Source organism: Charadrius vociferus, unplaced genomic scaffold (genome assembly GCF_000708025.1).
Source record: "Charadrius vociferus isolate BGI_N301 unplaced genomic scaffold, ASM70802v2 scaffold111, whole genome shotgun sequence".
Classification (NCBI taxonomy): domain Eukaryota; kingdom Metazoa; phylum Chordata; class Aves; order Charadriiformes; family Charadriidae; genus Charadrius; species Charadrius vociferus.
In genome coordinates, this window is record NW_009647046.1 from 4510136 (window position 1) to 4524660 (window position 14525).

General features: G+C 38.8%; 1 protein-coding gene across 1 annotated transcript; it reads left to right on the forward strand.

Annotated features, from left to right (window-relative positions):
- The first annotated feature begins 215 nt into the window (after positions 1-215).
- CHP1 (calcineurin-like EF-hand protein 1) lies at positions 216-11348 on the forward strand. Its single transcript, XM_009895721.1, has 7 exons — positions 216-342; positions 611-683; positions 6018-6098; positions 7369-7496; positions 8373-8434; positions 9497-9619; positions 10757-11348. The coding sequence occupies exons 1-7, from the start codon at positions 216-218 to the stop codon at positions 10808-10810; spliced, it is 648 nt and encodes a 215-aa protein (XP_009894023.1). The 3' UTR covers positions 10811-11348.
- Positions 11349-14525: the final 3177 nt, after the last annotated feature.

Genomic DNA, 14525 nt, shown 5'->3' on the forward strand with positions numbered 1-14525 from the left:
GGAAGTGACTTTAGTGAACCCCGAAATGAACCAGCTGTTTAGATTCTGGCAGTCCTAGAAAAGAAGAAAAGTGAATAGATGTAAAATCTCTCTGACCACTTTCCAGATGCAGAGAAACTGAGTACACTTTCCATCTTTAGATGGAAAAAGACAACAGGAGTAGTTATAATAAGCAAAAGAGAAGGAAAGGTACTACAGCAGAGGTCTGCAGTGTCATGAATGATGTAGAGGTGGTTGTTGGAGGTCGTGTCTGGATTATTTCTAGCCTTAAAGGAATTAAGGGAACTGTGAATCAAATATCTTCTTTTAATTGCCATTTACTGAATCAGATAACCGATGATTGTAAGAGACCAAAAATATAAATGGGTAGAATGCAGAGTTATGCAAATTTTTGAATAGGCTTATTTGTGGATTCTTGAATATTAAGATGCTATTTACGGCTCAAGAAGTCCCCAAACTGCTGATCGCTGTGTGCTTCCAATGTAACTTATTTTGTGTAATCTTTTTTTTGAACACTGCTTCTGGCAACATAGTTCATTGTAATGGGGTCTGTTCCTATGAGGAATCATTGACATGCTAATTTGTGTTTCTTTTTTTTTTTTGCCTTCAGTCTCCCATAGTCAAATCACCCGCTTGTACAGTCGCTTCACCAGCCTAGACAAAGGAGAAAATGGCACTCTTAGGTGAGTATTGCCATTAATTTGGCTTTTGTAGCATTGACACATACCTCTAATGGTGGCTTGCTGTTGTAGGATGCCTGCATGTTTTCCTCATATGGTGAATCAGTGTGGCTATTATAACAGGTTCTTTCATACCTACTCTCTACATGGACATTCAAGTTTGTTCTCTTTTATGGAAGGTCAGGAGAAATCTGATTGTTGAACTGAGTCATGGTGCTCTAAATACCAATTGTCTTTACTGTAGTGCTGAAGGTTTCTAGCAGTTAATACAAGAAAGGTCAGATTTGATATTCAAGGTATTACAACAAATGTTCAGAAATGTTAAACCACATTTTTAGATTATTTCTTACCTTTCTTTATATGTTACCTCTAATAATAATTACAAGAATGGTTCCACTATGCTGTCTTCATCCTGACTTTCATAATAAAAAGATCACTTATATTTTTGGTAGCAGGGGCTCTTAATTGTTTCTGATACCCAGTGTCTTTTAACACTACTTTGACTGGCAGGCCCTTTACTGTTAACTTTGCACTTCTTGTTGAACACCCAGGTCTATTAGTGTACTCAAAAGTAAAGAGCTGGAACCAAGTCACTGTGACTAAACAAACACACATTCTGTTCTTTAAAGTAGTTGTGCAGGATATTCCAAGGCCTTTAAAGAGTTTGTCTTATGTCTAAATTTTGAAAACTACAGAAGCGAATCAGTTTCTTACAGCTTAATCAATTAAAGAATGATGAGGCTTAAACTTTTTCTGCAAAACATTTTTCACTGATGGACTGAGCCTGGTGGAAAGAGTATTCTCAACTGAAAAGTAAATTCTAGTGGGATGATTGCCTGCTAAAATATGTCTGTGTGTTGTCTTTGTTCCCTAGCCTTCCCCACTATGGTTATTGTATCGCATATTGGTGTTGGTTTTCTCTTTATTCACTGAACTAATTATGAATTCTGATCATGTTAAATTGTTTATTCTTTTCTTTTGATGTTGCCTACAGATTACGTTAATATTATGGAAGCGTATGACAAATAAGAGCTGTCCGTGATTGCACCAGGGGTGCAATTGTGCAACTAACATAGTTGTTCTAAGACCATACTGCCAATGAAAGTCTGTTGCTTTTCTGTGTTGATTCTGGTACTCAAGGGTCACCTATGGAAACTAATATACAGCTTTGAAAACTTGCCAAGCAAAGCAACAGAAAAGGAATCTGATCAGTTTTACGGTGGATTTTGTTTCCCATTCACCATATAGCTGCATATGCCAGAACTCATACAGAGGGGAGCTGGAGAGAATGCAAGAGAGAGTAGGAAGGGCAAAGGCACCTTGTTGTAGCATAGTATATGGGGTCTGGCTGGTGTGGAGTTAGTTTTTTTTTCATAGTAACTCCATCCCAGTCAAACCCAGTAAACGGATTCAGACATCACCTGGGGTTTTGTGTATGATCTTGCAAAATGTGATTGTAGGATGCACTATAAAGATATGAAAGCTAGACCTAGCTATAAAGCTAGAATCACTGCTTAGAAGATGAAGGTGACAAGTTACAAGATACACTCCCTTTGGCAGTACTGCTGGCTTATTGCAGTTTCCTTTCCTGAAGGAAATATGCAGTTCCTTCTGGTGCCACAAATTGCTGACTTCTCCATTTAACATTTAGGTAATTGGTTGTGGAATTGTACTGTAAACAGGACTACCAAGTGATTACTTTTGGTTAAAAATATCTACACAAACCAAAAGGAGAGGGAGAGTATTTCTAAGTTGACTGACTCCAGTGATTTGGACTCTGGCTGTACTGTAAATATCTGGACTTGCATAGCTGAAGGGATGACAAAATGGACTGTGGGTGTGGAAACAATTGACTTGCGATGGGATGGGCAGGAACTTCTTAAGCCCACTCTGTCACTGAAACCAATATATCATATAAATTGTAGCATTGGCTAATTGGCAATTGTGATATACAGATCAGCTGATGATATTGTAGGTAAGGTTAATACAACTTAAGTGTCAAAACTAAATAGAATTAAATAAAGAACGCTAACAGCCTCTGCAAACTCTGTGGCTTTAGTCTTCACTGATGAATAAAGGTGATGGCTGCCAGTCTAGCACAATTTGAACCTAGCACACATTCTTCCTCAACTCCTTCCTCCAACTTTAAATTCACCTGTTGAGTCCATAAAGTTTATATAAACTTCAAAGTGATTGTACTCAGTTTGCGTAAGAGGAGTAATTGATTAAATATGCTATGAATGTCTGTTGCCCAATACTTAGTTTCATAGTGTTATGTATCAGGAGGAGTTTGACTTTCATTGTTGATAATCACATGGTACTTGGGAAAGGAAGTGAAGTGTTTGGAAAAATCCCAGCAACTGTGCAAACTGTGATCCATTAACTTGCAGTCTTGGCCTCTAAGCATAGCCTGCTTCTAATATGGCTGACTGGCATTCAAATTTTGAAACCTGTCCTGGCACTCACAATACGTGGAAACCATGAAGCTTAAGTAATGGAAAACTACTTCCTGGGGGGAAGAAAAAAAAAAACAAACCACCAATGAGGGGAAAGTAAGAACTACAGCTTGGAAGGTCATAAATACTGGTTTCTGATGGTTTCTGAAATACTGACCAAAGAACTTGCTACTTTGAGACAAGTGAGATGAAGTTACCACTTACTACCACCTGTTTCAAAGGCATGTCTTCTCTGTCCTGTAAGCAAGAAGGTTTGTTTCCATAAGGGTGAGCTATACCTTTGATTTGCAAATCAGACATGTCAGAAATCACTCATGTGACTATGATCAGGAAAAGTGTTAGGCAGTTCTTTATGGCATGAAATAAATCTTTAAATTTGCTTTTTTCTCTCCATTGTGTTACTTTCCCTCAGCTCTAGATAGCCCTACCCTCCTTCTTGAGGGAACAGCACTCTCTGCTGCTATCTAGAAGTAAAAGAAGGATGCACAACCAGAAGTAAGGGTAGAAAAAAAAAAAGGGGGGGTCTAGTAGGTTTCTTGCAGCCTGTGGGGTAAGGCAGAGCCACCTTTATGGTAAAGATCTATTATGTGCCTTGGAGGGTATACTCATGCTTAGAAATACTTGTCTGAGAATCTACAAATTCCTTACTGCAAAGTATGTCTAAGTGTGAGTGCACTGGCATATATTAAATGGTTGGCCTGCATAATGATAACATGCAGTTAAAGGTTGCTTTGCATGTTACGTTTAAGCAGGGTTTTAATAGAAGCCAGGTTGTGGGAACGCTATGTTAGAAGAGCCTTGTTGCTATGGCATACGAACACAGAAGAAGTAGTGGGCATTAGATTTCCTGTAAGCTCCAGCCTCAGCCAGGTGGAAGTTGGTCCCTACTGACTGCAGGAAGCCTTAGTTTATGAAGTGGAGAACAACTTACATCATGCATTCACTTTTACGGCTGTTAATGAGTGTTATAATTGAAATAGCTGTAACGTGCTCTTAATAAGCAAAAATGGTCTACTGCAATCTTGATAATGACAGGACAAATAGATTGGAAACCTGGGGAGTTATTTGTAGTTAATTGTTAATCTCCTGTTAGAAGGCAGAACAACTGGAGACTGAAATGCCAAGTGTAAATGGAGGCTCAATACTAAGAAATAGTGATATGCAAATTAAAATTCTGAAGCATTAGGCTTTTGCTCTAAATGGAAGAGAGGGTAGTTTCTGCTTTTAGCTTGTAAATGTTAGCGTTGACACTGAAGTCCTGTTGTTAAAATTTTGTTACTAGGGCATAGGTTTTCCACATCACTGCATCTCCTGCCTAAATCGCTAATGCATACTTTGCCCTTCAGCTATAGCTTAAAATGCAGCAGTCCTGAAGGGTCTGGTAACAAGTTGATCATGTTATACAGATGTTAACTTTGCCTGTTAAAAATAATTCAGACCTGGTCAGAGCAGAAGTTTGTTGAGATAGCTTAAAAATATGGCCAAGTAGCTCTATGAGAAGGTCAAACAGTTTAACCATGTTGTAACAGATATAATTGGGACTGTTAACTGTGCTGTGGTGTGACTGGGTGCAAAGAGTGCTTTAGAATGCATTTAAAACTAGAACTTCTAGCTTCTGTGCCTTTCCCAGTCTAGACTAGTAATAAGGTTAGTCAATTCTTTTTTTTTTTCCCCCTGTTTTTAAGATCACAGTATTAAAAAAGGCCAGTACACTTAAATAATCTCAAAATCTGGTTGTGTTTACTTTGCCAGGTTTTTTGTGTAATGACATCAAGAATCAAATCTTGTTGCTTCTTCATTTAGTGAGCATGGGTTTCAATGTTTAGTAACCAAGTCTGAGATTTGTACTGAAACTTCAAAAAGAGCAGGCCTGCATTTGACTTGAAGGGAATTGCCAGTATTTCTGGAGACTGGGCAGGAAATGTCAAGTTATCCATCCATCCAGAATAGATTTTTTTTTTTTACAGCCTTACATTATCGCTGTTATCTTTGCAATTTAAAACCTAAATGATTACCGAGTACATCTTGTACTAAAAGATAAATTGCTGTGCTCTGTTGTAGTGCATGTGTGGGGGAAACCAACAACCCCAAAAAACCCCAAACCAAACTTGTTGATCAAAATACTCATTGAGACACAGTTGGTATGTCTGCCTTGGTCACGCCAAGATTATCCCACTTCCCTATCAGTGACAATCTGTTAGGTTGAAAGAAAAGAAAAATTATTCTATTAGAGTTGCGCTAATGAACTTTATGTTCATGTCATACTGATCTAAAATGTGCTTACATCAGTACAGGTCATGATGTCTTCCAACTCAGAAAAAGCTGTAACAATGTAATCATAGCTATGCTTACACTATACTGTGTACCAAAAAAAAATATTTCTATCAGAATATGGAGATCACCTGTGGTATGTTTGGAGGAGTATGGTATTGTCCCAGAATCTGGAGTGGGGTTATCTGGAAAAATCATGCCAACTCAAATGACTCAGTACCAAAATAATTATTTTTAAAATGTTCATTTTCATTTTGAAGTCATATTTTTCTTTGAAGCCATTTCAGATTCTTTCCTTTCCTTAAATTGCAAACTAGTTGGCATCGTTACAGGAAGGTTTTTAGCACAATGTTAGCATCTGAGAAGTGCTGTTAACATGATAAATGAACACTGCTAGTCTGTAATGTAACACAGGCTTGGCGTTGTCTTTTGATTTGTTTTGTCGTTAATCATAGAGGAAAAAATGATTTAAAGACTTGAGTTTTAAAAACCAAGTGTCTTGCTGCAGAAATAGAACCCAATGGATGTTTTACTGTGAATTCTTTTCAAGCAACTTTTTCTTCTCTGACTTCAACTTTATGCAGACTTCTTGTGTTCTTGCTTTACTTAGCCGTGAAGACTTCCAGCGGATTCCAGAGCTTGCCATCAATCCACTGGGAGACAGAATTATCAATGCTTTCTTTCCAGAAGGGTGAGTTCCAACAGACTGAATTTGCAAGCAGGCACAAAATTTGTAGTTCGTCAGAAGTTTTGATAGGAGTGAAATGCTGATAATTAAAGTACAGAATTTGAATTTGCTAATAATTGAACACCTCGAACTTGTCATGAAATGTGGGTACATTGTTTCCTCAGCATGTTTTCATTTGGCAATGAGAAACACTTCACAACCTTAAAAGAGCTTTGTGTACTTTATTCATTGACAAACTTCATGTCACAGTTTTCCACTCCTCTTGCTATGCTCCTGAACACTTTTAAAGAAAGTCAAAGGCACATATGGACTTTGGTTCTTAAAGCAAACTTGTAGCAATACTATTTTATTCTAAGTAGTATTGCAGTTAACTAATTCAGCCTCAGTTTTCACCTTTTAGCTTCTAAGTGTGTCTTTCTTATTAGATCAGCTTTTTTATTTTTGATCACACTTAAGACATAGCTTATGGCACTTCTAACCTAAATCTGAAGAGATGATTGAATTTGCAGTACTGTCTCACTTCATTATACCTCTACATTGTTGTGTGGAATCTTGCTGCTGTTCTTGAACACATTTGTCACTACTGATTGATGAAGATTGGTTTGCCTAATTGAGTCATAATATCAGCTAATATCAGGCAGGGTTTCCTGAACAGAAAGCAGGAGTCCGGGAAGGTACTTACATAGCTGGTTCCCACAGGAACTCTAGAGAAGGGGGCTGGCTACTTGTCAGGGAGCAGTGAGTGATGGCTGCCCCACAAGCAGAAGGCAAGGGTGACAGCAAAGCTGACAAGGGCAATGTACTCGCTGACAGAGGGCACAGCACCTAGCGAGAAAAGGAGAGCAGGTCCAGTGACTGTTGTCATGTCAGCCAACAGTCCAGTGGTTGCCAGACAAGTTGACAATGGTGAAGCAAGTCTCAGGTCAATCCAGGGAATCGGGGTTCAGATCAGCAAGATATGCCAGACTTGGGCATGGGTGCAGGATAGCTCAGGTGAGGGTTTGAGCGTAAACAAAGCTTGCAGGCAAGGGGAGGGGAGCCCTCAACAACCCCTCACAGCTTGTTTGTTTATATGTCATACTTCATAACAGCATGATCCCAGGTTACAACTGCACTGTATCAGAGCTGGGTTTGAGCATAGGCAGCCAAACCCTGGGGAGGTGGGAGTGGAAGAGTCTGCATGATGTAAATGTTTTACACATTCATACTCTTTACTGAAATAAAGAATTTGCATAAGCTGTGCTAAAATTGACCTCCTGGAATGCTTACACAGAGAGGACCAAGTGAATTTCCGTGGATTCATGAGGACACTAGCCCACTTCCGACCCATAGAAGATAATGAAAAGAGCAAAGACCAGAATGGACCTGAACCACTGAACAGCCGAAGTAACAAGCTCCACTGTAAGAAATGTGAACCTTCCTATGGAACCAATTATTTTCTTTTTTGTTTTTCTGGGAAGGGGGTGAAGGGGCTTGGGGTCATCTTTGCAGTTGTTGCCTGTGGAATGATATCTTTTAATACCTGACTTTAAAATTAAGTTGCAAGCTTACCTGTTCAGAATGTCAACAATTGACCCATTCTTGTATTGGCATTTGGTGGAATTGTTTTGATCTTGGGTAATGTGTATGCTTTTCCAAATGTCTCATAACAGAAGTGTTTTGAAATGGTTTGCATCCAAAGTTATTTCAGATTTAGAAGCCACATCCCATATGTGAATGGGCTTTTCTGCTTCTTTCTCCAGTCTTCCATAAAATATAGTGCTTTTTTCCTCACCTTCAGCCGAGTACTTTGCTCAGTATTTGGACATCTGCCTACAGCATAAGAGCAGAATGCTCTTGCTTACTCATCAAAGTTGGCAACAGTCCTCAGAGCACTTAGAAATTTCTGTCATATCTCATCCAGAATATAGTCAAAGAGAATGAATGGTAATGTAAAAACGGTTGGCTCTGAAGTTAAAGGATTGAATGTATCTTAGTGGTAATTATACTTCCATGACTCGGGGCTTTGAAGAATTACATCTGCAAGCAGAGTGCTTCTGAAAGTATTCATATGGAGTACTTAAGTAAGATTTTTCACTTCTTGGCAATAATGCTATTCCTATATGTGGTAATAACACTTCATGGAACTAAACATGAATTTTATGGTGAATTAAAATTGTAAGATAATTATCTTAAAATAATTTATGAGTACTTACTGGGGATTGGGGGGGGGAATGTATTGTTGTTAGGAAAAAAATGGTGCTTGAATTAAACTGCTTTTTTTTTTTTTCCCTGTAGTTGCTTTTCGGTTATATGATCTAGATAAAGATGACAAGATTTCCAGAGATGAGCTTCTTCAGGTAAATAGCACAGGGCTGCTCTGAATCACTCCATGACCTTCTCTGTGACTTTACACCCATTTAGAATGAAGAGGGGAGTTACAACAGTCTCCTCAAAAGAAGTCCTGAAGGAATTTGGTGGCTAATTGCTTATCTCTGATTTAAAGCTTTAGATATGGTATAAAACTTTTTAGTCTCATTTGGTAGCCCAGACTATTCGATCAGACTAGGAATGCTAGACTCAAATTTAAACCAGAGTGCTAGGCTAAGCAGATCCTATTGGAAATTATACCTAAATATCCAATAAATATACTAAGCCCCTTAAGAACTACCTTCTATAACTTTCAAAGGTGCTTTTAACAGGACTTCACAGGGACAAGCCTTGAGGTGGATATGGTTGTTTGCCTGATCCTCTGTGCGTACTCTCAATAGAGTAAAACAACTCAAAATTGCAGCAAAGGTAATCAAAGTTCATCAGTGCTGCATATATATGAAACTAGGCTTGAGCTAGGAGTAATTACATACTACTAATCCTGGGAAGTAGACATGACAATTTGTGGTTCCTGATGTAGAACAAGGATTTGCTTTTGACTGAAACTGCCTTCTTCTATCTGCACAGAAAATGCCTCACTAACTGCAGAGAGTAATGGCAGTTATCATTTGACCATATACTTACAAGCTTCCTGTAGGCAACTATCTCAAACAGCAGATAGTCAATCAAACATTGGTATGTTTTGTGGGGAAAAAATAGACAAGCATCGGAACAAAACTTACTCATTCCTAGTGCCAAAGCATTCTTGTACTTCTGCCTCTTCCTGCTGCCTAGTGAAGAAGCAGGATTCTCTGTCAAAGGTGGTGACAAAAGGAAGCTGTCTTTACTGAAAGCCTTGATGTACAAAGGACAAATGAAAGTCAGTCTAGAAATTACTTCTGTGAAAATCTTCCAGGGTTGTTCTTGTATAGTGTTATTTTGGCAGTATACATGAGAAAACCAGCACAGAGAATACTTCTGTTCCTATATCAATAATGGTTTTTTTCTTACTTGAAAGCAAACAATAATCTGGGGACTTCTGTATGTTACAGGTATTACGGATGATGGTTGGTGTAAACATTTCAGATGAGCAGCTGGGCAGCATTGCTGACAGAACAATCCAGGAAGCTGATCAAGATGGGGATAGTGCCATCTCCTTTGCCGAGTTTGTAAAGGTTGGTAAACTACACTAACTTTTATACTGTCAGGGTGCTCCTAATTAGTCCATATGTTTCTTCATACTCTTACATAAGCTACAGCATTGAATATACTGCAGAATTGTCACTCTCTCCTTTTGCAGCCACGGCTTTCTACACAAGTAGCCTGACAAGCACAGTGACAACAGAGTAATAATTCTGCTATAATTGTGCTGATCAGATCTCACTTGTAGATTTTATCCATTAGTGACACAACTAGTATCAGTATTTAAGTTCCTAGCTCTAGTCCTTTGAACTACATCTTTTGTTATTCAGAAATAGGTAATAGTAAGGAGTCATTATATAGTCAGTGAAGAAAGTTGTTGGCTACCTAAGGGGATGGTATTGACAAGAGGAACCAGACTCATCTTGGAAGTGGACAAAGACAGGGCTAGGAGCAACAGAAACAAGTTGCAACATGGGAAATTCTGGTCAGCCTTAAGGAAAACTTTTTATCGAGAGGATGATCATAGGTGCTGAAGATGTAGAACCTCCTTCCTTGAAGATATTTAAAACTTAACTGGACAAGGCCTTGAGCAACCTGACCTAGCTGGCCCAGCTTTAAGCAGGAGGGAGACAGACTAAAAGACCTCCAGAGGTCTCTTCAAACTTAAATTACTCTGATCTTAGAACACTGAAGTCTACTGCCTGAAACAGCCTGGAGCAGACTAATGACTTCATTCCTCGGTGTTCAGTGAATGAAGTTGACACCCCCGTTTTACTGCAATCTGCGTTAGTGATGCTGTGGTCTTGATTTAAGCTCTTCAATGACTGCTCATGCCCCTTCCTCTACTCTGTTCTCCCTTCTGTTTCCTGGCCATGCATTCCCATGTAATCTAATTTTGGGAATCCAAGCCTTTCAGGGCTCTTGGCAGACTGAAGCTGCATTAGTTGCATTTTGGTTGATAGCCTTCTTCCAGCTTTAATGGCTGAAGTTTCTTTCCTTGGAAGGACCTTATTCCAGAATGAAAAATAGCAATCTCTAGATGAAAGACTGGCATGCCAAATTGAAGACATCCCATGTTCCTGCCCACTTCCTCTATACTAGAGTAAGAAACCTTGCAGGAGAGAAGTATGTACAGTAACTTAAGTAGCTGTTTCTGAATTTTATTGCAGGTTTTGGAGAAAGTGGATGTAGAGCAGAAAATGAGCATTCGATTTCTTCACTGATGGATGGAGAACCTATTCCTTTCTACCCCTACTATATAATGAATAGAACTTCATTTTCTCCTTAGCACCTTCCCCCAGAGCATTGCTACTGGTGCATATACAATACGTCTTCAACCCCTCCCTGATTTGTTTTACCAATGTGAACATTCCCTGTGCATCAGGAACAAAGGGAAATGGCTGCCATGCAACTTGGAAAGGAGCGTTGGGGTTTTTTTTTAATGTTTTCCCTCCATTTTTTTTACCCTTTCTCCCTTGTCTCCTTCTGCACTACTGTTTCAGCAAAAATGTCTCTCCTTATATACTGCTGTATAATCTACAAACTGATTCTTCTGAGCTCTGAATCTGAGACTGGAAAAAAGGGAACACGCCACAGAAGTGCCCTCTGAAACACTTTGGAGACAAGCATCTACTCAAATACTAGGTGCGGTGATAACGATTCACTTCTGCTTTCAGGAGCAACACCACATTATGGCTGCCTTTTTTTTTTTCCTTTCCTGTTTGGCTCTTTACATGCAGATTTGTTTCTTCCCTGCTTCCAAATCTGCCTTTTACTTGAGGACTTCTCAATTTCTATGGCTTAATTGTACAACTAGCACTGAATTCATGATGATAGCCTAGAGTACTTTAAAGTACTGTGAGTAGTTTTTTATTCTTTGTGGGATGAATTCACAGAGACAATGGGAGAATCTGTGGTGGAGACAGGCTGTGGTGTCCTCAACAGGAATAGGAATTCTGCACTAAAAGTCACTTAAATTGTTCCAGTAGCAGATGCAGAAACTTGTTTGTGCCCTTTGGGTAGCTTGCAGGCTTGACTGCCAGTGGACCATGAAGTGCCCTCCCTCTCCAGGTTGCTTTGCTTTAGGATCCCTCCTCTTGTCAGGGTGGTTTTGCCTCTGAAAGTGTAACCTTGTTTACCAGCGTACATAATGCAAGAAAACTATTTGTGCCAAAATCTGGATTTGTCGTTCTGTCACTGCCCCTTGGTAATAATGTCATGAAACATAGTACTGATTTTCTTTTTTTTCTCTTTTAAATCATAGTGGCCTGGATGATCAGTAATTACTTACATTTTCCAGTAGGGAAGTCCTGGTCTGTTAGACTTGTGTTGAGGGCCATAGCTGTACTTATGAAAGTTCTAGCATAAGAACCTAATTGGGGAAGTGTATTATCCCAAATATTTCAAAATATATTTCTATACAAATATCTTTGCAAGTATAAGATAATTAATACCATTAATAAAATGCTGATAAATTTGAGATATCACAATTATTGAAGATTCAATAGTAATATAACTTTCTGTGGCTAGATTGGCAAATGATCTCATAGTTCAGCTGGAGCATCCTACAGTCTGGGAGGTCCTTCCAATAAAACCAAAAAACCCTGGGAGCTTCTTTATTGAAGAATCAGTGTTATAGCTGCTTCTCTGTGTCATGTGTTAACATTTCTATAAATACTTACCAGTCTCAAATTACCCTCAAATGTGCATTTCCTTTTTTCTCAGTTCCTTTAATCATCACTGGTGTTAAAAAATTAACATGCAAGTCTCTGAAGGATTTTTGATTTGTTTTAAATTAAGGAATTGCAAAGTGAAATGTTGCACTTTATTGTTTTTGCAGAGTGCAGCACAACTCCAGAAAACAATGTAAATTAAAAACCTGTATCTGCACAAGAAATAATATAGTTTTATGACAGTGTAATGCAAAATAGGAATGTAACAATGTAACAGATTGAAAAGTAAAACAGTGTTTGTAGGCTTCGTGAACTGCTTAAAAGTAGGTGTTGCTCTCTTCTGGCTATATAGTTGTAACCTACAGTTGTGCCTTATTGTCCCAGTGAGACTGGATATTGTATTTATCAATCCATAAATAAACCCTCCACTGTATAAAAAAAACCCAAAACTATCCCTGTATGGTAATTGACTATCCTTTAATGACTGGAAAAGTTAAGTACCAGTAGAATGGTGCTAGCAGGCCTTACAGATCAAGTTTTGTTTTTTTTATAACTGAGCTTATTTTCAGAGTTTTAATACTCCTTCATTCTGCTGGTAGAGTAGAGGAAACTAGTGCAAAACATGAGCTCCAGAAGAGGACACGCGCTCATAATACTGCACTATGGTTCCCACAACATGAGCTTTACACCTCTCCATAGTTTATTTTTTTCCTCTCCCTGTAGTGGTGTTCTAATTAAAGGATATATAATACCAATGCTAGTTTGTGAAGTCTGTCCTTATAAGCCCCCACTTCGGAATTTTGTTAATGTGCTTTAGGGTGAACACAAATAGTCTAACAGGTACACAAGAAAAAAAAACAACAAAACAAACAACACAACTAAACCAATATCCAACTAACCCTCCCTCCTGCAATAAACAAAAAAAAAACCCCAACTATCGGAATGTAACTTTACAGTTAGCTGTACAAATCACATGGGAACCACTGAGTATCCTACTCAGTGTTCTGAAATCTGTGTATTTATCATGTAACTTAAAAGGTGGCGGACAGTAAGAGGAGTTTTACAGAGCTATGATCTTAAAATTATGTTAGATTTAAAATTGTTCAAAACTAAGCTGTACAGATATCAGCAGATCTCAACAAAGCTAATATTTTTAGCATACCTGATTGCTTGTAGAAATGAAATCTTAAGGCTCCTTTAGAACAGAGGTCATCTGTGAAGGTTAAAGTCTGGAAGAGGGATAAAATCTGTCTCAAAGACAGAACTAGTTAATATTTCATCTTTGTCCTTTAAAAAGGCAGCATATGGGATAGGTATTTGAACACAAATGAACCATTTTCCAGTCTACTGGCAAATATGAAGTAAAATCTATTTTCAGATCTGCACACTTAAGTTAGCTATATTGAGAATCTCTGGATAGTTGGCTGCAGAAATCTATGGTTACAATTGGTTTTTGTTAACTGTTAGAGTATTATGAAAATTACAGAAATTGGAGGTAGGTTTGATAGCTAATCATTAGTGAAAGGTGGCAAATGAGTTGACAAATGGCTGTAAGCCCTTTAGCTTAGCATCACGTCAAAAGAATCAGAGTACAGGATTTGACTTGTTAAAAGCAGGAGTAAAAATAATTTTAGTTTCCATAATTTTACAATGGAAAGTTACTTGAAAGGTCTGCTTTCAGTTCTTTCAAACTACAACTTTGGTTGTAAATAGTGCATGAATGTAATATTTAAGTTGGCAGAAGTGTTTCATTTAAGCTGACAATCTGCATTAAAACACCACATAGTGGAAAAGTGTGCATTAAATGGATTAAGATTTCAACTGAAAGGGCTTACAGTAGTTGTCTGTGATGAATCACGGCTAAATGGGGGTGTTTCTCCAGAGTTTTCTGAATGGGTAAGTACTCCTCTTCACGCTGTTCTATACGCTCACCCGTCAGCTTGAAGTGTAAAATTACCGCTGCTAAAAAATAATAATAATTCTTGCCGATGACACACAAACTGGCAGAATGAATAAAGGCAGTCATTCAGAGCAATCAAGATCCCTTGATAACCGCGCAGGCGGCTGTGCTGCCTCAGACGGGTTTCACACAGGCGGGGGGTGAAATGAAGGACGGGGCGCGGCGGCGGCAGCCCGAGCGCTGAGCAACGGTCACTAACGGTCGCGCCATGGGGCTCTTCAGGGGAATCGCTGGCCGAGCGGGCTGTGCCTGTGAGGTACGAGTGAAGGGGACGACCCGCAGCCTCCATCGACGGCCCCCCGCACC

Excerpts from the sequence above, each read along its gene's own strand:
- CHP1 (XM_009895721.1), top strand. The coding sequence starts at position 216 with ATGAATGATGTAGAGGTGGTTGTTGGAGGTCGTGTCTGGATTATTTCT. Across the intron at positions 6,099-7,368 it reads AATGCTTTCTTTCCAGAAGG|AGAGGACCAAGTGAATTTCC; the intron begins GTGAGTTCCAAC and ends ATGCTTACACAG. Across the intron at positions 8,435-9,496 it reads CCAGAGATGAGCTTCTTCAG|GTATTACGGATGATGGTTGG; the intron begins GTAAATAGCACA and ends TGTATGTTACAG.